Genomic DNA, 16,289 nt, shown 5'->3' with positions numbered 1-16,289 from the left:
CACAAATGAATCTCCTGACTTCCCACTGAGCTGAATGTTCTCATCTCTGCAGTTAAGCAGATATCGGCTTTGCTCTATTTTAGTGGCGGTGAAGCTAAAAGCAAAGGAGGTCGTACATAGCAACAGTTAAAACACTGAAAACTGTATTTGTCTGTATTTGAGCATTGTATTGGAAGCAATATTACAATAGGAGAACGAGTCAAACATTACGCAGAAGAGGAACTGACCAGTTAGGCCTACAACATTGTGCCTTTTTAAGAAACAGTAGAATGAAAAACCAAGACAGTTCTGAAACCCAAAAAATAAAATACATCAAACGTCCCTTTTGGCTTGTATTCTTTCTGGATCTCGCTCTTCAATATCAAGTGTCCTTAGTCTTCAGCAATGGATACCTCCACTGCTTCTCGGAGTGAGAGGGGAAGATACGGGGGCGAGATGAACCGCCTAAGCATGTTTTTTTTCTTCTTTTCGATCCCAGTTCATGGTGGGTGGGGGTGTATTTCTACCACAATCCAGGGCTGAATGGGGCGGCGAATAGTACCACAAAGTTCATATTTTTCCAGCAAAGCCGCCCCATCCTGGATCCTCAGTCCTTCATGTATGTGAAGGATCAGAGTCGGGGGGGGGGGGGCAATTCCATCAATTCGGCAAGCCAATTCAAAATTCCAATGAACAAATACATAAACGGCACTTTTCAATTCATAATAACTCATTCATAACGTCTTCAAATTCATCTCCTGAATTGACTGGGAAGTTCACCCCCCCCCCACCCACCCACCCCCCAAACCCTGATCCCAGATCCAGATGCCCCCTCTCTAGTCTACCAGACGGTGGTCTCTCCCATCTCCTGTCCGGGGTGGGACATGGGGGCGCTGTAGCTAGAGTTACTAGCCAGGGAGAAGGGTGGGCTGGGCCCCCCTCCATACACCTCCCCAGGGACGGGCTGCAGGGAGCTGGGCAGGCCGGGCTCGGGGCTGGGGGTGTCTGCGTGGGAGATCATGTCCGTGAACCTCTGGTCGTCAGAGGGGTGGTGGGCTGACACAGAGCCCTCCATGGCACCTCCATGGATATAGGGGGATTCTGCTGGAGACTGAGCCTGAGAGGAGGGAGGGCCGTGGGGGAAGAAGTCATAGTTTCCCCCTCCTCCGTAGTAGTCGCCCTGGTACTCTGTGGGGGGGGGGGATACGATTATTCAAATAGAAAACAAATCATCTAATTCATTGTGCAGCACACAGACAAAACAATCTATATAGCTACAATCAAAATCACTGAAATGGAATTTCACACACTTTTAAAAAACGGACCTGCATAAAGATTCAAGAATTTGAAAAGAATTGCAGTATTGAGTAGCTTAAGTAACATTTCAAGGAGGGGAGGAGAATGGTTTAGTTCCCTGTTATAGCTGAAAAGTGAAAGAGCAAAACGCAACTAAACTTCTAAAATTCACCTGGGAACTCCTTTTTTTTGTCCTACATTTATACAATTGTGAGTCCTGACACTCATCCCTTTGTGAGTTAATTTTAGGATTTTTCTTATTTTCTTATTCAAAGCGCCTAAACTTTTAAAAAGGAAATGAAAATCACACTTTCTCCTCTACATTTCAGTTATACGCCATACTCTTTAGCTTTTAGTGTGAGTGGGTTCTGATTTCAGTGCTACAGAGGGAAAGAGCAAAAAAGAACTAGACAAACACAAATTGAATAATGTCTTGTTTAGTGTACAGTTTGATGTTAAACAACCATTCTTACTAATCCACCCTAAATCAAAAACCTGGAAAACACACACGTTGTTTCAAGATCAGTTAAATGTAGTCAGACAGACAATCGACATTTCATCATGCTTTGTGCCTAACTTGACAAAGAAACGTTTCCCCTCTACATAACTAAATCAGCAGCACGCCAACCTTATGTTACAAATTGTGCTAATGAGGGGAAGGATAAATCCACTTTCAATGCAATGAAATCCACATTTTTTTCAAAAAACACAAAAAAAACAATAAACAAGCTAATTATTGAGTCGCGCAAACAGAACCCTGCTAGCTACGACAGACCTTGAGAATCAACCTGCTCCTGGGGCGGCCGGGGGAAGGAACGGGGAGGGGCAGAGAGAGACACACACGTGTGTACGCATGCACACGCATAGACACACACACACGTGCACGCACACACACAAACACACAGCCTCTCTAAGCAGCAGCAGTAGTAGAGGAACAGAAGGATGGAAGGAGTACTGCTGCTAATACAGTAGAGCAGGCTCCCCTGCTCCACCAAGGCACAAAAGGGTGTGAAAAGAGGCATGCTGAGAACGGAGGGAGCTAGAAGCAAGAGATTAAGGTTTTGTCCTCCTCCTCCTCCCCTCCTTCCCTCCCTCCCCATTCTATCCTTCAAGGCTCCCTTTTATTACTGTGGATGGAGGCTGCTATGGTCCAGTATATGACTGATTCCTCAGCAACATCTCTCTTCAGCTTTGTACTGCTGGGATAATCAACTGACAAATGCTCTTGTTTTTAGAATTCTGTGGTTGCTCTATGTCTTGATTTCAACATTTGACTTTTCTATATTTCAGAATCTTCCATGTTGTTCCAGTAGGCCACTTGACTAGCAGTCAACACCCTTGTCTCCATGCAGTTTAGACAGAGCTGGGCAGCACAGAGGCGAGCAATGGCATACCTGACTTTAGCGACAGGTGACGACGTTACTACACATTGCACAGTCCTCAACCGAGTCATCATGCTATCTGATGTAAAGCAATTGACAACGACTGTATTTTACCACTATATAATCAAACAGTGAGTGTATCTTACCTGTGTAGTATCCATAGGCCCCAGGCCCCAGTATGTCTGGGTCCTCCAGTCGTCCTCCCAGGGGCCTCATCCTCCGGGGCCCTCTGAAGAAGGCGTGCCGCCGGGCCCCCAAAGCACTCAGCTGCTTCATCCTCCTCTCCTTAGATCGACGGTTCTGGAACCATACCTATAGAGAAAAGAGATAGTGAGTTATCAGGTCACATCACATCTATAAGGACCTAGGACCCAGAGAAACATCTAAGATTGTTATCAGAGCAAAGTAAGTGAAACTATTTTAATAGGTTTAAGATCCTTTTCATGGATGAAAAAAACCCAGTTATTTATACTGCATTTTTACACAAGCTTGTCAAGCACACAGAGTGTCGCAATCAAAGTCATATCTAATCTAACTTCATTTCTAGTCCATTACTTGTCTACAATGGACAGTAACGATCACCAGATGTATTCATTATCCATTTCACATTAAGTGTTACAACACAAAAAGCAAATGGAAAACTACAAGGTAGTTAAAATGACAAGGCCCACTCCTAATCATCATCTAAATCAAATCACCGTCAAATTAAATCCACCTTCATTTCAGACCTTAATTGTTTTTGTCCATTTTTACTTTGTCCATTCCACAGACTTGGAGTGCTATTTAACTAGGCTTGTTATGCTCATATAGGAGTTTGAATTCTGTAGTGTAATGAGTATTGCTAGCTACAACAGATTAAATCAATTTTGGATAAGGGATCTGTGGGAAAAGTTTAGAGAGTGCAATACAATGTAATGTTAATCATTCACAATGTGTGTTCTTAGCCCTTGGATGTGCCAAATGCATTTCACAGGGACCGTACAACATCAATGATAAAAAGAAATTCAACTCAATTCTTCTTGTACTCCTCAAAATGTTTATTTTGAACATAATGCACTGTAATTGAAGATTTAAAACTACAGAATGTTCTCTCTGCCTACAGGCAAAATGTGGCTTTAAAACTGCAAAATGTTCACTTTGATGACAAGAGGGAGGCCTTTAAAATGTTTTCCAGTGCCCCGAACTTGATTAGTTCGGCCATGCACCGCAGAAGTCATAGTAAAACTGCGTGTCAGCTTTTTGTATCGCACTGTAAAGTAGGAGTTGGGTTCTGATATTATGACGGGTCAGTCCCTGATGAATTTGCTTTCTCAAAATTGGTCCCCGATGCTCTGCCACATTTTTTTTTTTTATTATTATTTTGCTGTCTTGAGACTGGTATAGAAAAGAGCTCTTCTCAGGCACCTCGCCTGTAGAAATAACTCAAAATAATTAAAGGGCTCCGCTTAGATGTAAGGAATATGGATCATGTGGGGTGGAGGCAGTGGGGGTAAACTAACAAACATGGATGGACACTGTCTCTACCTCAACGTCCAACCCAGGCACATTAAAATAACATATTCAGCCTCTCCGCTTTGAGGACTATGGCTGTATGTGAGAGGCAGAGCGGAGGTTCACTTTCAACCAGGACTCAGGCGTTAGAGAGACACCATATGATGTCCAAGAAACAGAAATCACACTGGAGCTGTTTTGTAACCAGTGATATGGATGTCAGTATGTTTTGAAATGATCCAATAAAATCAATGAATCAGTCGGCAACACAAAGGAACAAACACAGAGCGACACATTCATTTCTATAGGTCGCTATTTCCCATGTGCCTCAACAGGCCTCAATACGACAACAGAGCTGAGACAGCGGGGACATTAAACACAGTCGTCACTCCTCCTTGGAGTCAAATAAACTGTCTTTGTACAGGAACAAAGGAGAAGAGGAAATATTTCAACATATGGAGGACTTACTTTGCATTCTAAAAACATAACACATTGCTCGTTGTCTCTGCATCGGCGCTGCATAATAATACATGTTAACACCAGCTAGGCTACACCAGAGGCACAATTCCCACTGTGTCGGAGATTAACAAAAAAAACACAGAGAAAAACACCTAAAACCACTTAGGCATTCCTCTCCATGCTTTTCCTAGCAAAGACGACACCTGCCTATTGAGAACAATAGTCTAACTGTAGGGTACATTTTTATGGAAATGCTTTCGCTCCCCTTGAGAGAGCGTTGCTTAGGGATTACTACACACACACGCATACCAGACCTGGGATCAAATACTGTTTCAGGTATTTCAATACATTTCACAACAAGTATTTAGATAACCTTTATTTGAAGAAAAAAAAGTAGTTGAATATTGGAATGTATTTGAAAATACCATTTGGAAAGCATTAGCATGTAATTACCAGTACTACAAATACATATCCTTGGAAGTATTTGAAAGACAGTATTTTCAACAACAACAAAAAGTATTATTATTTGGGCGTATTTGAAAAAAGTTTTGAATGTACTTATTCGTTTAATTTGAATTACCAAACATATAGTTTCACTTTTTAATCCAAATACGCAGCCTGAGCTTTACATCGGTGTCTCATGAAAGATGACAAGACGCCATGTTACATTTCATAATAAAACATCCGGGTTTCAAAATGCTCGTCAGACATTGAGCAGTGATCTGGTCTGAAGATATGCCCTGCAATGCTGAAAAGCTGCTCCACAGCTGCGGAGGATGCTGGGACATGTATTTAGGTACTCAGCAGCAACTATGTGCGGTGTTGGATGTGTGGGACTGTGTTTCTTGCAGAATGTCAGAGGATCGGTAGTTGGTGGAAGATATGAGGTGATGAGGTACTCCTCAAGGTTATTATAGTAAACTAAAACTGAAACTAAAACAAACATTTAAAAAAACTTCAACTACACTGAAACTATTATCTTTGATTGCAAAACTAACTCAAATAAAAACCATCAAATTACATTTAGTTAGAGTTTTTTTTAATTCTAAACCTCGGGCAAAAATGTAATGGGTTTTTCAGGCTTTTTTTCTAATGGGGTTTTCATGCTTCTGAAACTGGTGGGTTAATGCTGCCAGGAGATGCCGGTTTCAAATAGGACTAGGTTGTGCATCACTATCACTAGCTATCAATAGCTAACAGGGAAGAAATGAGAGGGCGAACGTGGAGCGTGAGGGTGAACATTGGCGACAGCAAAAGGTAAAGCCCTGTATGGGATTGTCTTGAGTACATTGCTGGAAAGGACAAAAGTAAGTGCATTGTAGTGTCAGCAGCGTGTGTGGAACAGAGATACACTGAACAAAAATATAAATGCAACATGTAGCTGTTCCCATGTTTATTGAGCTGAAATAAATAAAAGATCACAGAAATGTTCCATATACACAAAAAGCTTATTTCTCTCAAATGATGTGCACAAATTTGTTTACATCCTGTTAGCAAGCATTTCTCCTTTGCCAAGAAAATCCATCCACCTGACAGGTGTGGCATATCAAGAATCTGATTAAACAGTATGATCATTACACAGGTGCACCTTGTGCTGGGGACAATAAGAGGCCACTCTAAAATGTACAGTTACAGCGATACCATGACGAGATCCATTCATCAACCGCCATCACCTCATGTTTCAGCATGATAATTGCCGGTCCCATGTCGCAAGGATCTATACACAATTCCTGGAAGCTGAAAATGTCCCAGTTCTTCCATGGCCTGCATACTCACCAGACATGTCACCCATGGAGCATGTTTGGGATGCTCTGGATTGACGTGTACGACAGTGTGTTCCAGTTCCCTCCAATGTCCAGCAACTTTGCACAGCCATTGAAGAGGAGTGGGACAACATTTCACAGGACACAATCAATTTGGCCACACCAGATACTGACTGGTTTTCTGATCCACACCCCTACTTTTTTTAAGCTATCGGTGACCAACAGATGCATAATTGTATTCCTAGTCATGTGAAATCCATAGATTAGGCCCCAATGAACTTATTTAAATTGACTGATTTCCTTATATGAACTGTAGCTCAGTAAAATCATTGAAATTGTTGCATGTTGCATTTATATTGTTGTACAGTGTAAAAAGGAAAACCCAACCTCAAAGTTAAACTGAACAGCGCCCACAAAGAATCACACAAACCATTTCAGGATAAAGACAACGTGAGACAGCCACCAGCTCTTAGTAGCTGCACGCAAAGTGCAACGTTAGGACAATCAACTTTAACAGTTGGAATGAAAAGAGCTGTAACATGGCAACCTAATTCAAACGAGTAAAAGAAAAAAAGAGGCACTGGTTAGTTTATTGATCCAGTCTGGCATGTCCATGAGACTGTACGATGAGCCAGCCTTCAGAAAGTTCAACCAAACACTTGATCCCAAATTTAGAACTCCTGGCGCTGCTAGAGTAAATGTGTTGATTGCTTTGCAAATGGATACAGCAACCCAGAAAGTGAAGGAGATTCTGAAAGAGGCATAGAAAATAACCCTGTGTGTAGACGGGTGTTTAAAGAAAGGATTGACTGCTTTGCTTCTGTACATATCATTCCGCATCTATCACCCCTCCTCTACGAAGGCACAGCATGCGTTGCTCAACCTCCATCGGATTTAGCATCCACACACCAGAGAGGTAATTGACTGGGCATTGGAAGCATGGGACATACCAGAGGAGAAGATCCTACTCGTCGTAACTGTCAATGTGGCGAACATAAGACTATCAAGTTGTTACAGAACAGGCAAGGGAATACCCTTGACCAACAACAACCAGAGATGGCCATAGCTTTGAACGGTGCGGCAGAAATGTCTGAATCTGAGTGAGACAACCAATAATGATATTTTTTAATCCAAGTCACATTAAGATTGATTTATAACTTCAACATAACCAAACCTATGACCTGACCCCTCACCTTATGTATTACTGCCCCCCAGTGGCAAGAAGTAACATCCCAAAATAACACAAACTATAGGCCTCAAGACATAAATGGCTCCTAACCTCCCACACATAGGCTACTTTCTGTCTCTAACACGAAAACTAAAACTGAAAGGAAATAGAAATGATTTGATAAAATTCAAACTAAATAAAAACGAGTGAATCAAGTCTGAAAACTAACTGAAGCTCAACTGGATGTCCATTACATCAGAAAGGACATACTCGTGCATGGATAGCTTGGTGACAGGCAGTGTGTCAAGCTTGTCTTCATCCGCATTGAGAACTGATGTAATAATTTGATTCTGAGAGTTCCACCTTGCTGTTGACAGTAGCTGGTTGCAGCAAATGTTGACTTGCGGTTGTCAGTGGCGTAGAGAAGTTTCACAGGGACCCCCCCCGCAGTTTTATAGCTAATCTCATGCTTTTTTACATATTTTGCCTTGAGGCTTAAAGAATATTTATCTTATTAATATTAACAAAATATGAAATGTGTATTTTTATAGACAGAAGTGTCTGCTATCACTACATTTAAATGAACAACAATATCCAGAATTGCCAGAATTTCAAATACTTTTTTGGAAAGTTTGAAATACGGTATACTTTGCTCCTAACAAGGGCATTTCCAGGCATAGAGCCGACATGGAAATTAATCATATTGAAAGTATTTAGAAAATTAAAAAAAAAAAAAAACATTGTGTGGGGGGGTGATGTAACTGTCCACCATCTTGGTTCTATATACAGTGCCTTCGGAAAGTATTCAGACCCCTTGACTTTTTCCACATTTTGTTACGTTACAGCCTTTTTCTAAAATGGATTAAATACAAACATTTCCTCATATCTACACACAATACCCCATAATGACAAAGCAAAAATATATAAGGTCCCACAGTTGGCAATGCATGTCAGAGCAAATACCAAGCCATAAGCTCGAAGGAATTGTCCGTAGAGCCCCGAGACAGGATTGTGTCGAGGCACAGATCTGGGGAAGGGTACCAAATAATTTCTGCAGCATTGAAGGTCCCCAAGAACACAGTGGCCTCCATCATTCTTAAATGGAAAAAGTTTGGAACCACCAAGACTCTTCCTAGAGCTGGCCACCCGGCCAAACTGAGCAATCGGGGGAGAAGGGCCTTGGTCAGGGAGGTGACCAAGGCCCTTGACAGAGCTCTAGAGTTCCTCTGTGGAGATGGGAGAACCTTCCAGGACAACCATTTTTGCAGCACTCCACCAATCAGGCCTTTATGGTAGAGTGACTCAGTAAAAGGCACGTGACAGCCCGCTTGGAGTTTGCCAGTAGGCACCTAAAGACTCTCAGACCATGAGAAACAAGATTCTCTGTTCTGAGGAAACCAAGATTGAACTCTTTGGCCTGGAGGAGGAAACCTGGTACCATCCCTACGGTGAAGCATAGTGGTGGCAGCATCATGCCGTGGGGATTTTTTTCAGAGGCAGGGACTGGGAGACTAGTCAGGATCGAGGCAAAGATGAACGGAGCAAAGTACAGAGATATCCTTGATAAAAACCTGCTCCAGAGCTCTCAGGAACTCAGACTGGGGCGAAGGTTCACCTTCCAACAGGACAGTGACCATAAGCACACAGCCAAGACAACGCAGGAGTGGTTTCGGGACAAGTCTCTGAATGTGCTTGAGTGACCCAGCCAGAGCCCTGAAAATAGCTGTGCAGCGACGCTCGCTATCCAACCTGACAGAGCTTGAGAGGATCTGCAGAGAGGAATGAGAGAAACTCCCCAAATATAGGTGTGCCAAGCTTGTAGCGTCGTACCCAAGAAGATTCGAGGCTGTAATCGCTGCCAAAGGTGCTTCAACAAAGTACTTAGTAAAGGGTCTGAATACTTATGTAAATGTGATATTTCAGTTTTTTTATTTTTTTATACATCTGCAAAAAAATCCAAACCTGTTTTTGCTTTGTCATTATGGGGTATTGTGTGTAGATTGATAAGGGGGGAGAAAACAATTTAATACAATTTAGAATAAGGTTGTAAACGTATCAAAATGTGGAAAAGTCAAGGGGTCCGAATACTTTCCGAATGCACTGTATACCACAGTGCATTATGTTGTTGCTAATCAGAGATAAATAGGATCGATTCAGTGTTGTGGAGACATGAAACTGAGAAGATGCTACAAGGCCTGGTCTGAGAGGAGAGGAGAGATTGTCTGGCAGTAAATGAGTGAGGACAGAGGAGCGAGGGGGGTGTACGGTATACAGCATGTAAATCAGTGAAATCAGTGGTAATTACTGTAAGCACACAAAAAGCCACATCTCAGCTGGCAGTGACGGTGCTAATCACCCTAACACAGTCTAAACCCAGACACCGGGAGCGTGTGTTTGTGTGTGTGCATGTGTGTGGTTATGACATAAAGGCTAGAGATCCGACTGTGGTTGGCAGCAGTGAGGATATATTCCACTTCAAGAAGGTAAGCAGTAGTGTTATTACTCTCTCATTAGCAATGAATATGATCTCACATGTTGTCACAGGCCCATCAGATCTCCCTAACAGGGTTCGAGGTCAATTCAGTTTTAATTTGTCAATTCAGGAAGTGAAAAATCCTCATACTTCATTGACTGACCTCTTAATTGTCTTGGTTGGCATGTGCACCTGTTAACATACAACTGTTTACAGTATTTGTGTGCAGTGCTGTGGGCTTTTTTTGTAATGACACTATTGTTCAATTATTGGCTGTTAAAAGCATTAACAGTGCATTATATTTCTAAAATGTGAAGGCCTATGGCTACAGATATGCTACATATTTAAACATACGCATACTGTGCAGGCAATTTGGGTACTATATTTGCTTCAATAATAAATGAGAAATCAACAGCAAATACAATATGTCATATTAAGAAACGAATGTCTTCCATCTTTCATTCAAATTCATTCAAATCATAATTTATCTTTTGCTTTAATTAAAAAACCAAACCTATCAAACAGGAGTCCAAATAGGCTACAATAGACGATAAATAGACTGGTCAAATTGCCAATTTAATGTCTGATTATTCAAAATCTTAAATTGAGAAGAGATAAAGAAAACCACAACTCAATCTTAAGAAATAGTAACCTTAATGATATGAATTGATCAGTTGATAGTGCAGCTAAATATTACAAAAAATATCACAAACAAAAAATAATTCATGTAGTTTCTAGACCCATTTCCATTTCCCGGGGAGGGAGGTCCATTAACTCTCGAGCTGATTTTATGGATTTATCAATCGGCATTTCACTTAAACGTGTCTTGTTATTTTTCTCATATTTATTTTGACCAAATACGTTTTCCTTCCAAAGATAGGTCTACTTCATTCAAATAACTTTTGGGGTCCGGACTGTTAATAACCTACATTGTGTTGTGACATTCTTTTCACTCTCAATTTGTCAAGTACGTCTTTAATTAAATCTCGATCTATTCTAACTAATTCATCACGAATGGTGAAGACAGCAGGCAGGCCCATGCTGTCTTCACCATGTAGCCTACCAAAACTCAGCAGTGCACATCAAACAAGCAAAGAGAAAAACCACAGAACGTTATTTCTCAATTTGACCTGAAAACTCAACGTTATTAACCCAGAGTTTATAATATATTCTATTCTATTTGATCAGTTCTGTTCTATTTATAATAGGAATTCTAACTTGTCGAAATAAAAACCAGGCTCGGCATCAACCAGCAATGAATATGCTCAAGTTAGCCTGCTCTCCTACCTGTATAACCCGCATGTTGAGTCCCGTCTCCTGGGCCAACTGTTCCCGAATGTGTCGTGTGGGTTTCGGCGTGGCCACGAAGGCAGCCTTCAGCGTCTCCAGCTGCTTGGCTTTGATGGTGGTCCGCGGACCTCGCCGCTTCGTGCCCGAATTCTGCTCCTCATTCTCGTTATTGTTCATGTCCTTATCTGAGGACATGGAATTGTCCGTCTCTTTTGTGTCGTCCTGTATCGGGTCCTGGAGGTCCGGCGATAAACTTCTGTCTGTGCATGATGACACTGGGGGACGAGAGAGAATGGAAAGGTTTCAATCTGAGGTGTCGTGGGGCCTACTACTAGACTATTGCTGTAGCCTGTCTAATCACAAATAAACTAGAACATGTGGAACAAGAACGCCTCACAAAACACAAATATGGAAGCCCTTTTCAGTTCCTTATATATATAAAATAGCCTACACCTTGCCAATGTAACCAATATGAAACAGACTAAATACATGGATTTACCAGTTTAAATCTTCACAAATAAAACAGGTGTAACCAACTCGACACTGCCCGCGTGTGACCTAAGCGATCGAGCTAATGAAAGAGAAATTATGCATGTAATGTGAAACAAAAAAAAGGGGGCTAGGCTGATCCCCAAGGACCCGCTGCGTCGCACGATAACAGCATGTCATTGTCCGAGGGGAGGGCTGTTTGAGCCATTCATCTGACAGGAATTTATAGCGTTGATAAGACTGAGCTATGGTCAGATGCATTCAGCGAAGCGGAGATGCTTTGTTGGGGAACATCATCAAACGCTAGGCTACACACGCCCTGTACACGGCCCATTGCGGCGGCGAGAATGTCAGTATGTTCATATTTGCAGCTACAGACACCCAACGAGGGGTCAAATTCAATGTCACGTCTTTCCAGGATACAAATGTTATTCCTCACCTTGTTGATCTAAAGACGAAACCGAATGGCAGTGACGGGAGCCTGAGAAGCCCATAAACACAAGCTTTTCTGAAAGTTGTTGACTAGAAAACATTTTACTTCGAAACACCCCAAAGTGTAGGCCCAATATCATGGCCATGTTGAATAATGACATTTTAGAGATATTTTATTTATTAGGCGAGGAAGTGACTTGCAGCCGAATTCTCCATAGGCTACACATGTTGGACCATGCAGGCCTACGACACTGCGGCTAAAATGGGAAAGTAAGCTAGAATATAGAATAGAAAGCCCAAATGCATATACATCTATAAGACTAGGCTACTTCGAATCGGACGCAGACGATACTCCTAACGAATGCAGAGCCAGAGCTAACACGCAGACAGGCACCATGTCCATCGTTTTGAATTACCTGACGGGGGTCTATTGTAGGACTTGATATAGGCCTAGGTTATGGCTCTGGATAAAACAATTTAAAAGGCATAGTAACACAATAGGTTTTCGAATTTATGAATTTTAGTTCGCAAAAATCATATGTGAATATGTGGTATTGGCCTATCCTATTTTAGGAATCCAACAAATACAACCCAGCAGTATTTTAAGACGTTTCTCATCATGCACAAATAGTCTTAATTCTCCACCATTCCCCAGTGTATGGGATGGGATCCCACGTTGAAACGATCAATAAATAAAAACAGACAAATTAATCAGTTAACGTAGGTGGCCAAAACAGTCTTCCAAAAAACAACCCGCATTAAACGACGCTCGTTGATTTCAAATACAAATGCAGACTATAATATACCACTTATATTTTTTGAGGGGGGGAAAATAGGCTTAGGCTACTAAGAAAAGAAAGGTCCATTTTTTTTCAGACAACCGTGTATAAATTTTTTCCAAGACGAACAGACCATTGATATTTTCGTATCCATGCACTAGCCTAACATTAGTAGACCGTCTAGAATGTCTACTGTAGAATGTCTACTGTGGACGCACTTTTGAAACCCTTAGCTATAATTAGGCTACCTGAATTCAAATTGACTTCCTTGATAGCCCCTGAGCTTAGGTAGTCTTCTTTGCACACAAACTTATTTTCGTCGATGACATAGAGCTCCTCGCCCGTGGACAGCTGCTTGTTGCACACCATGCACGTGAAGCAGTTGAGATGGAACACCTTGCTGCGCGCCTTGCGCACAAGATCGCTGGGAGAGATGCCTTGGAGGCAGCCCGCGCACTTCGTCCCAAACCTCCTGAAAAGAAAGGGAGAGAGAGGAGAGAGGAGAGGGGGGTTGATGTGAAATCCCCAAGACACAGAAGCACATAGAAAAAAAGATGAATTTGAGATGGATATTTAACTGTTCTAACTTTTTTTTTTTATTAAAAATGTATAGGCCTATTAGACATGTAGACCTATAGCGAATTTTGCAACTGCGGGCAATGCAGAAGGTTTGGCGCGTAGCCTGATTTGAAAGTGTTTGTTCCAAGAAAATTACGAAATAGCAGTGACAAAACACTTACAACAATGACTAAAGATATTCTATAGTAGTTATAATTTATTGTTTTTATTTCACACATTTGTTTCATTGTATTACATATTTGCCATGATTGAAGAAGGGGTAGGCTATTTCGAAATCATTTTCGTTCCAATCTAACAGACTACTCTTGATACATAATATAGCCTAAAATGGAGCACCTGCGCTAGACTGAGAAATACCATCATTCTTATTTTTAACAATAAACCCACGCAGAACGTATTAGTGACAGTTATCACATTGTGACTACAGAGATATCCGAGGATTAAACGGACTAGGAACATTTTAGCGTGAAATCTCCTGTTAATCCACATTCACCCTCTTCACGTGCAAAAAAAAGCATGGTGGATATTCTTGTATTATTTGGATAGACAGGCGAGTATATAACAGCCTAACTCAACGTCTCATCGTTTCCGGGGATAAGTCGACAAGGTAAATCAGTTGAAAATGAAGTGTTTCACTGGAAGGAATAAATGTGTGCTGCATATAGTGATGGGGAATGGGAACCCTTATTATGTGTTTCTCCCACCATGCATTGTACTTTAGTGTTTCCCTCTCCGATGTGAAATAAATAGGCCTAATCCACCTCATCACGAGCCAGAAACCTCATCACGCGCCTCTCATGGTGATTTGGTAATCTCTCTCATCAACATGGCGTCGCCTCAGGACGAAACAAATACAGGAATTGAAAATATTTCAATTATAATACGATTATTGGAGGTAGTGTGTGTTTGAGGGTGTGTGTGGGGGGGGGGAGGACGGGGGCGAGCGGTCGAGGCAAGACCCCTTTATTTTTTGATCAGAATCCCTCTCTCGCTTTCTCTGTCTCTCTCTCTCTCTCTCCAGCCATTTGCAATAGTATCGCTCCACTGTACCCTTTCACATGCACGGCTCGGCGAGGACACAGCACTACTTACACAACAAATGGCCACATTAGGGTGATTACTGTTTCGCCTGGCTAATTGTTCGGCCATTTAAATCCACGGATGGGAGCCGGCTAATATGATGGTCAAGGCCGTTTGAGGCCAACATTGCCTTCACAAAGGCTTAAATACTGGGCCTCACATGTCATTAAACAATTTGTACAGGAGGGGGAAAAAAGCTGACACATAACTAATTGGTATGATGCTATGAGAGTGCGCGTACACAAACAAGGGCCTACACTTATCACTGAATTACCACTTTGAAGAACTGAGCGGCTGGTGTAGACCTAATGGTTAAGTTTTAAAATCTATTGGGCCAAACAATGGAAACAGAGAGTACAGGTGAGAGGAAAATGTATATTATAAATAGATTTCAACTGCCTCCATGTGCATGGAGAGAAGAGAATTAAGAGAAGGGAATATTCAAGCCGACATAATATTCAACCCCACCAATAAAATTGATTTATAAATAAACGTGATGTTATTTGTCATAATAAATATTAGGAATTAAGGTTGTGATTCATATTGTCAGAAAACACACTTTGTGTCTCTAAAAAACCACCCTCTTCATGTAAATAAAACTCAAGCGGACAATGAGTAATAACGTGGACATCTCAGGCCATTAAATAGTTCTGTCAAAATGCTAAATATATTTGTGATATTCAGAGCTCTAGAATTAACTTAGAACTCTGAAATTATATACATTTATATAGCCCTAAGAATGATCGGATTTTTGTTACGAAACCAATGTGGTTACAATATTATTTCGGCAAGGCTTGAAATGTAATAATTTGAAGTGACATTCTAGAACAATTCAAATAACTGATAGGCTATCTCGCCTATAGGTGAATTATAGGCCATCATGTGAAGTAGGCCTTGGTGAACCATATCCATTTCCACAAAACAATGGGTAGGCCTACAGAATAATATCATTACGGTTAATTAATTATGTGAGTGACGCTATAGCGAGCGCTATTTTGATCATTGTGTGACATTCAATCAATTTCAGCATTTTAAGACACTTACTAACAAAAAACAGACAAACAAATCTTCAGAAGCAGCAGGGTTATAATTCTCCCTGGTGAGTTCACTGAGTTTTTGGCATACCTGCTTTTTCGCATGAATCCCCAATCTGAATCCTTACCTGAAAAAGTCAATTTTACAATAAAGCTTCCCATCACGCGAGAAGCACTTCTCGGTCAGGTTACAGTGGCACTCGCAGCATTGGACGCACTTGGCGTGCCAGGCTCGGTCCAACACGTTGAGCAGGAACCGGTCCAGGATGGGCCTGTCGCACCCCGCGCAGTGGACCATCATCCCACCCGTCTGGAGGATAACGAGGGCCGACCTTCCCACGCGGACTCCGGTGCTGGGTCTGGGGCCACGCGGCTCTCCGCGCAGCAACGTCTTGGCTCCGGGGTTGTGGACAAAGCAGGCGCGAATGTTCTGTCAGGTGGGTGGATGGGTGGGGAGAAGCCCCTCTCCACTACCGTTTAAAGGCAGGCTATAGGCGAACACTCCCCGAAGTTCCTCTACTGTACTCCTGGTTCTGGACGCCCCTGTCCTGTTCTGTCCTAGCACTTGTCACAATCCAGAATCCAAAAGAAAAAA

The 16,289-nt window shown here is 41.9% G+C and overlaps 1 protein-coding gene across 1 annotated transcript; it reads right to left on the bottom strand.

The window, feature by feature from the left end:
- Positions 1-799: 799 nt before the first annotated feature.
- Positions 800-16,028, bottom strand: LOC115159223 (LIM/homeobox protein Lhx5). The gene is made up of 5 exons (XM_029708721.1): positions 15,823-16,028; positions 13,250-13,473; positions 11,299-11,576; positions 2,804-2,969; positions 800-1,167 (listed from the first exon to the last, which is right to left on the bottom strand). The coding sequence occupies exons 1-5, from the start codon at positions 15,993-15,995 to the stop codon at positions 821-823; spliced, it is 1,188 nt and encodes a 395-aa protein (XP_029564581.1). The 5' UTR covers positions 15,996-16,028; the 3' UTR covers positions 800-820.
- Positions 16,029-16,289: the final 261 nt, after the last annotated feature.

The sequence above is a fragment of the Salmo trutta genome, chromosome 23 (genome assembly GCF_901001165.1).
Source record: "Salmo trutta chromosome 23, fSalTru1.1, whole genome shotgun sequence".
In the NCBI taxonomy this organism is placed as follows: domain Eukaryota; kingdom Metazoa; phylum Chordata; class Actinopteri; order Salmoniformes; family Salmonidae; genus Salmo; species Salmo trutta.
Note: the sequence above shows the minus strand (reverse complement) of the source record. Positions and strands in the feature narration are given on the sequence as shown.

Coding starts and splice junctions, on each gene's coding strand:
- LOC115159223 (XM_029708721.1), bottom strand. CDS start 15,995: ATGATGGTCCACTGCGCGGGGTGCGACAGGCCCATCCTGGACCGGTTC. Junction 11,577..13,249: donor GGAAGTCAATTTGAATTCAG/GTAGCCTAATTA, acceptor CTCGTCCCCCAG/TGTCATCATGCACAGACAGA. Junction 1,168..2,803: donor GGCCTATGGATACTACACAG/GTAAGATACACT, acceptor CCCCCCCCACAG/AGTACCAGGGCGACTACTAC.